The following is a 7787-nucleotide window of genomic DNA, read 5'->3' as shown; positions in this document are numbered from 1 at the left end:
GTAATTGTTTAAGTTGAAGGATCAAAGTGAATGTTTTTTAAACTTATAGCACATCACCTATGTTTGTCTTAATTCTTATTTCGGTCTCCCCTCTTCCAATATTATCATTTTATAAAAATTTGAAATTAATTGCTCATTGATTAGTACTTAAAAGTGCATAAATATATCTTTATTCATATAGAAATGACACTTTATGTATTATGTCAAAGTAGTTTTTTAATTCAAATAAAATAATCAAATTATCCTTCTATATAATATATCAAAAATATTTTTTTTTTAGTAGGGAAAGCATAAAGCATGGTAAACCATCAATCAAAATAGAAGTTTTTTAGTTTTAGGGTTTAGATGAATCAATTTAATGTTGATTTTTAGGTTTGATTTGTTAATTTTCTTGTGTAATAAGAAGAAAGCATATTAATTAGAATTTTTTTTAATTTCTTTTAAGTTTGAATTGATGGGTTTTTGTTATATAAATCTTTGTAGATGCTCCTTCACTTGTTAAAGTATTGAATATAAAGCAGTGAGACAAGATTCTTTAAAAAAGATTTATTTCAACTCTAAAACTATGATTTTGTTTTTTCCAGAAAATGATATAACTGAGTAAATATTTTGGAAGAATAACATCAATTAAAAGGTATTTAAAAATACCATAATTTTAAAATAATTATATTTTTTAATATTAATTATGTACAAAACCATTATAAAAAAATAGTGGTTAAATACAACCATGTTTTCTAATATTAATTTTATACATAGTCATGGTTGTATAGTGAGTTTTCTCTTTTTTAAAATGATTAACCTTATTAAAATCAACTTAAAATTTTATGAAAAATCATTAGTTAAAAAAATAAGATTCAAGAAGCGATGGTTAAGAAGATAAAATGATATGACAAGAAAAAGAAATGATGAAAAAAAAGAGTGGGAAGAAAAATTGGATCATTGAGATTCATTTTTGACATTTTCAGTGTTGTTAGAAAGAGTTTTGACATAATAAAAAAAATTGATATATTCTTTCAAGTATAAAAATGTTGAAATAATAAATAATCTGATAAAACTGGAGCCAAACTGTATAGAAATTAATATAAATTATAAATAATAATAATTCAAGAAGAAAAGGTTCAAGGTGATGGCTAGGTTTTTTAATTTAATGTAGAAGTTATAATATTTAATATATAAAAACTTTTAGTTATTAAACAAAATATAATGGTTATTTGGTAAAAAATTTAATAATTTTTATTGTTTTTTTTCTGTATTAATATAGGGATGTAAAATGCTATGAAATTATAAATTTCAGGATATATATATAATTTTTGAAAGAATAAAGACAAATAAAACAATAAACAAACTTTGGGAGGCTTATTATAATTAACCTATTTTTTAATATACCCTTCACAATTATTTCCATTAAAACTAGCTTAAATGCTCGCTTATTGTTGTAAAACAAGAAGCAAATTTATTTATAGTAGCACCAAAAGTATTTTGAAAACTAAAATTTTTTTTTAAAAAAAAAAGTGTATAACTAGTAGAAATATTACTATAGCAGTAAAAAGAAAACATTTTGGATTACAAATACAATACATTAGACAAATTCATAGGGAAACATTTTAAAATAAATTTATGCATTCCTAAACCTAATGTACTAAAATAATTCATAATATTACAAAAGTCAGATAAGAAATACTTATCAAAATTAATACAAATATCATAAATTTTGATATTATTTAGATATCCAAATTCACACTAGAAAAAAGGATTGATATTTTAGAATTAAATCTTCCTTAGTTATTGAAAATATTTTTTTTAAAAAAAAAAAAACCTTAAACATCTATCATTTTGCATGAAGCTGTAAAATTCTAAAATTACATCTTTGTTAGTTAATAACAAGGTTAGGTTAAGTCAATTATTCTTCTATTTCTTCTTAAACTTGAATTAGTTCAAGCCCCAATTCAACTTGTCAAGTTAGTTCTTGTTTTATAACTAAGATTATTATAATATTACTAATTACAACACTCAATATAAACTAAAAAAATATTAAATTATTTTTTAAAATATATAAGTTTGACAGCAATACATATTAAAAATAAAATATATTTTTTATATTTTATTTTGTCTTGTTTATCATAACTAAATAAGATACATACACAATTATTTTGTCTTTCAATATCATAACCAAACACAATTATATCTTTTGCTTTTTTTCTAACTTGTCTTTTCTATTTCTATTGTTTTTTTAATAATATAATAGTAGTGAAATATTATTATAAAAATACCAATCAACGATTTATAGATAAATTGGCTACATGACGCGTGCTTTGTCGTGGGTCAAATATTTTTATTTTTCATAAAACATTATATATGCAAGTTTTTTTAATGCATTTTTATAGTTCAAAAAATATAACAAACCAAAAGGTTTATGCATATATGCAATCAAATAAACTAAGAGTTATGTGCACTATTAAATAAATAAAAAATCATTAATGACATCTAAAAACAAAACTTGAAAAATTAAAAGATAGACATAGATTAAGATATTTAATCTTGAAAAATAAAACACTAAAATTGATTGAATAAAATAAAAGGAAGAAAAAAATAATATATAAGGCCACATATACTAAAAATATCATCTGAAAATAAATATTTTTTATTTTCAAGAACATAATTTATTTATATAAATTATAACAAAAAAAAACAAAGATAAACCTAAAAAACCTTTACAAGAATTAAACTTATAACAAAAGAATCAAAGTTATATTTTATTATTTAAAAGAGGCTATTAATACAAGATAAAAGAGAGGAGCTTTTATTCTTTTTTATTTTATTTTTATTTTTTAACCGGTCACATCACTTTATTTCTTGTCAATTTCATTTGTTAAAGTTATATTTTCATGGTAATCATACTGAGTTCAAGGCACTTGAATGTGATGTCATGTTAATCCTAAGCGCGACTAGCAGCCATGCCAAATCTAAGTGTTTTAGGGCTAACGGAATGTCAAACCCAAGGTAATAAGTCTTGTTGTCATGCTAGACTCAATGGTCTTAGATCTAATAGTTATGCCAAATCCAAGGTATGTCATCAACAAATGATACATCGCCTGGCAAGATAGACAATATACCACCTAATTTGCCCATATTCCAGCCATTGTGGTGGCTAGAAAATCAAGGCCTATGTTTTTTTTACCCGAAACTTATTTTGCAACCTGTTTTGAACCACAATATCTATAAAACCTCCTAGAAACCATGAAAAACTCATTCATGACCTCAAAACAACCAAAAAATCACCCTAAAATTGAACCCGACCCTAAACTAAAAATCAAACTGTACTCAAATCTGTTTTTTCATGAATTTTTAAGATATAAAAACACCTAATATGAACTCTTCACATCAAATAAAATAATTTTGACACAAAAATCCCTTATTATAGTGTCTTAAATCGATGTAAACGACAAGTTTTTCTTTCTACTACTGGAATTTGACATCCCCTCTCTTAACTAGGATAAAAAATAAACAAAAATAAATATATGTATCAAAATAAAATTAGAACAATTTCAAGAGACCACAATTGTATAATTCAAGTGATTGTTTAAGTTGAAGGATCAAAGTGAATGTTTTTTAAACTTATAGCACGTCACCTATGTTTGTCTTGATTCTTATTTCGGTCTCCCCTCTTCCAATATTACCATTTTATAAAAAAAAATTGAAATTAATTGCTCATTAAATAGGACTTGATCATCCAAAGATAAATTTTGAAAACTAAACTAAAAATAAATAAAATTTTGCATAGTAATCAATGTATAGTGAAAATCCTACGAGTTTTAATATATAAATTAGTTACACACGCGGGTTAATTTTTTTTGTATAAATAAAATAAAAAAATCAAAATTAAAAAATATTAGGTCTTTTTGTAAAATTATATTCAAAAATATAGTTTAAAAACTCAACCCAATAATTAACTAGATCTAATAATCAGATCACATATAAGATAAATTGACCCGGATTAATTAAAAAAAAATATAATATATACCTATTATCATGAATTAGATACAAAATGCAAAGCAGTCGGCATGCATCTATAAGCAATTTGCTAAAATAAAGATGCTTAATTCGAGATAATTTCATATAAAATTTTACAATGTCATTGACAATTCAATTATATATTTCAGGCTAGAATATAGGTCGTCAGTTTTTAAAAAAGAATAAATTCCATTGAATATTTACTTAACATTACTTTTTAAAATATGTTAAAATAATATATATATATATATATATAATTTATTTTTAATATCAGTATATTAAAATAATTTTAAAATACTAAAAATATTAATTTAAATAAATAAAAAATATCAAATTTTTTAAAATATTTTTAAAATATAAAAATAAGAAAGGCCTAAACTTCTTTTCATCTAATTTTAAAACAAAGCCCAAAAGAAGGATTTGTTACTGGAATAGGCTATTAGTTTTTAAAATATATTAAAATAATATATATTTTTTATTTTTTAAAATTTATTTTCTATATTATTATGTCAAAAAAATAAAAAAAAACATGAAAACTTAATTTTAAATAAAAAATAATTTTAAATTTTTACCAAACAACATTTCAACATTGTTTTCAAAAAGTATGTCTACTATTTTTGAGTTTTCATGACTGAATTTTTCAGTACCAACTCTTTAAAAATGGTAAAAAATGCAAAACCTCAGCACCACTAAAATTAAGTATAACAAAAAAAAAACAAAAAACCTTTTGTAAAACTATTCATTTTGGTAATAGTGTATTTGTTGAAATTATTTATTTTGGTTGTCTCTGTCTCTGCTCTTAATCTTCATTGTTTTGGCTTTATAAAAGCCAAAATGATGTCATTTCATATTTATGTATGTATAAAAAAAAAGAAGGTTGGGTTTCAGCCGGGTTTACCTCATCTAGGTTCCAGGTCGGCTAAGTTTCGCCGGGCCAACTCTCCAGTGCATTTTTACTTAGACCTGGATTGATTCCAAACCCGGGTCAGCCAAGTCCTAGATTGACCAATTGGGGCAATTCGAGTTTCAAAACTATGTCAAAGAGTTTTGGATATGACTGCAACGCCTGAATCAAAAGTAATATTAATAATAATATTAAATTTGCATGACCTAAATTTAAGTGAGTTTAGCTGCAACACCAGACCCAATAGTCTTAGATGTGGATATAGCTGTAAGGTTGTGTCATAAAAGTATGATAATTAAATAGATTAATGAAAAGGAAAAAAACAAAGAAAAAAACCAATCTGAAGAACAAAATTAATGAAAAAAATCTAAATTAACTCCAATCTGAAGAAAAAAATTAATGAAAAAAATCTAAATTAACTGGGCTAACCCTTCAAACGAGGTTAATTTGTCAAACCTGAGATTCGTATCATGAAATTTTAATAACTAAATAGAAAAAAAAAATTGACGGGTTAATTGGGTTAAACTGTCAAACCAGGTTAATCCATCAAACTCGAATTTGGGTTAAACTGTCAAATCAGGTTAATCCATCAAACTCGAGATACGTGTCATGAAAGTATGATAATTAAATAGAAAGAAATTTAACATTAACAAACTAAATTAAACAAAAAATTAATGAAAAACAAAAAAAATCTAGGTTAACACGTCAAACTCAGGAACCATGTCATGGAAATTTAATAACTAAATAAAAAAATTTAACGTTAACAAACTAAATTAAAAAAATTATTAAAAGAAAAAAATATAAAGAGAAAAGCAAAAAAATAAAAAAAAACAAAAAAAAAACAATTCAGAATATTTTAGTATGCATTATTATTATTATATTATTATAAGTATAATTATAATATATAAATATAGGCGTATATATAAGTTATTTATTATAATTATAATTATAAGATATAAGTATAGACATAGAAAAGTTATAATGTTTTCCCCGTATTTTTTAGAGCATTACTTAATAATTAGGGATACAATTGGTTAAAAACATTAATTTTTAACAAATTGAGAAACTATATTTATCACAAGACCGGAATCATTAATTTTTATTTTTTTAACCCCAGTCCCCGTCCCTCTTCCTCCCCTTATTTGTTGCAGCGCTCTCTCTCTCTAGAAATCACTATTGTCGTCGTCACCTCCACCACCAGGTACCTCTTTCTCTCCTTCATCTTGGATCTAAAAGATCCTGTTATTGTTGTTTAAATTTTTTTGATAAAAAAATTCGATATGATTGTGTCTGAATTCAACTGCTATTAATTGGTTTGGTTCGGTTCAATTTTGGTTTAAATAAGAAAATGGGATTGTTTCTGAATTCAACTGTTATTAATTGGTTTGGTTCAATTTTGGTTTAAAGAAGAAAATGGGGATAAGATTCATATTAATGGTGAACAAGCAAGGACAAACTCGTTTAGCCCAATACTATGAATGGCTCACACTCGAAGAACGCCGTGCCCTTGAAGGAGAAATTGTTCGCAAATGCCTTGCTCGCAACGACCAACAGGTTTTTTTTTTTTCCTTTCATTTTTATGATTATGATTACTGGAAAGAATGAAGTCGATTAATATTTGTTTAGAGGAAGTACCATCCATCCATCCATGTTACTTTCTGTTTGGAAAAAACTTTGGGTTTCCTTTGAAATTTTAATGAACGTCATCTGATCTGAGAGTTGTGTTGTTGTTGTTAATGAAAACTAACAAATAATAATGTTACTATATATGATTATAGTTATATTAACATTTGAAACACACTCTCATGTTTTCTTTCATCCTTTGCTTGATAACAGTGTTCCTTTGTAGAGCATCGCAACTACAAAATTGTATACCGACGCTACGCATCATTGTTTTTCTTGGTAGGAGTTGACAATGATGAAGTAAGTTTTCATCTTTTCAACTATATAATGCTTCTTTTCTATAAGATTTTAGTGTAAGCGTGAGTAATACCCATAACAATACTCAATTTTATTTGTTTGTTTATTATTTATTATTCTGTGCCTTTCAAGCCAACAGTACTTATTAGTTTTATGCTTCAATTGCTCAAGTCTGGTAATCACTAATATTCAGCAGCATTTCTATTCCATGCCGTTACATGAGTTATCTTCTTGATATCCTTTGACATGGCTATGGATGGTCAAGAACAATGTCAATATTAGAGAAAATGGATGGGAGGATTTACAAACTGAGCAGCTCTTAGAGTTTTCTGATGCCTGCTCGCTATTTTAAGTGATTACTGTCTTCACCTTACTCTCATTTTAGTTAATATTCTTTGTTTCTGGCAATTGCAGAATGAGCTTGCTATTTTGGAATTCATACATCTTTTAGTTGAAACCATGGACCGTCATTTTGGCAATGTGGTAAGACCTCTAATGCTAAGGATGAGGGTTTTTTTTTTTTTTTTCACGTCTCCTTTGAGAATGTAGGATGAACTAATCTTTGTCCTGCCTTCAATGTCGCCAAAGTTGTCTCTTGGTTTTCCTTCATTACCCTCGCATGGAAGTTAACTTTTGTTTTTAATTTGTTTCTCTTATCGCCAGTGTGAGCTAGACATCATGTTCCATCTAGAAAAGGCTCATTTCATGCTGGAAGAGATGGTCATGAATGGTTGCATTGTTGAGACAAGCAAGTCTAACATTCTGAGCCCAATACAACTGATGGACAAAACATCATAAATGATTGATTAGGCACAATTGTTCTCACATGGACTTGTGACGAGTTAGTATTTTTTGTTTATCTTGCTGTGCATTGTAAAATAAGCTCGATCTGAGACATTTTCCCTGTATAAAACTCTGTTGTTGTCAGCACAATTTATTTTTCAAAACCTTA

The 7787-nt window shown here is 25.7% G+C and overlaps 1 protein-coding gene across 2 annotated transcripts; it reads left to right on the top strand.

Moving 5' to 3' along the window:
- Nucleotides 1-6015: 6015 nt before the first annotated feature.
- On the top strand, nucleotides 6016-7787 carry LOC105111141 (SNARE-like superfamily protein). 2 transcript variants are annotated; one of them, XM_011006411.1, is made up of 5 exons: nucleotides 6016-6116; nucleotides 6322-6469; nucleotides 6752-6838; nucleotides 7250-7318; nucleotides 7499-7787. In XM_011006411.1, the coding sequence occupies exons 2-5, from the start codon at nucleotides 6329-6331 to the stop codon at nucleotides 7631-7633; spliced, it is 432 nt and encodes a 143-aa protein (XP_011004713.1). In that variant the 5' UTR covers nucleotides 6016-6116; nucleotides 6322-6328; the 3' UTR covers nucleotides 7634-7787. The 2 variants fall into 2 exon arrangements, with proteins under 2 accessions (XP_011004713.1, XP_011004712.1); XM_011006410.1 differs by having other exon boundaries at nucleotides 6022-6116; nucleotides 6327-6469.

Source organism: Populus euphratica, unplaced genomic scaffold, assembly GCF_000495115.2.
Source record: "Populus euphratica unplaced genomic scaffold, PopEup_1.0 scaffold276.1, whole genome shotgun sequence".
Lineage (NCBI taxonomy): Eukaryota > Viridiplantae > Streptophyta > Magnoliopsida > Malpighiales > Salicaceae > Populus > Populus euphratica.
Note: the sequence above shows the minus strand (reverse complement) of the source record. Positions and strands in the feature narration are given on the sequence as shown.

What these genes read in the sequence shown, in the direction of transcription:
- LOC105111141 (XM_011006411.1), top strand. Translation starts at nt 6,329, where the DNA reads ATGGGGATAAGATTCATATTAATGGTGAACAAGCAAGGACAAACTCGT. An exon ending in TTGCTCGCAACGACCAACAG is followed by an intron (nt 6,470 to 6,751) that starts GTTTTTTTTTTT and finishes GCTTGATAACAG; the next exon opens with TGTTCCTTTGTAGAGCATCG. An exon ending in TAGGAGTTGACAATGATGAA is followed by an intron (nt 6,839 to 7,249) that starts GTAAGTTTTCAT and finishes TGGCAATTGCAG; the next exon opens with AATGAGCTTGCTATTTTGGA.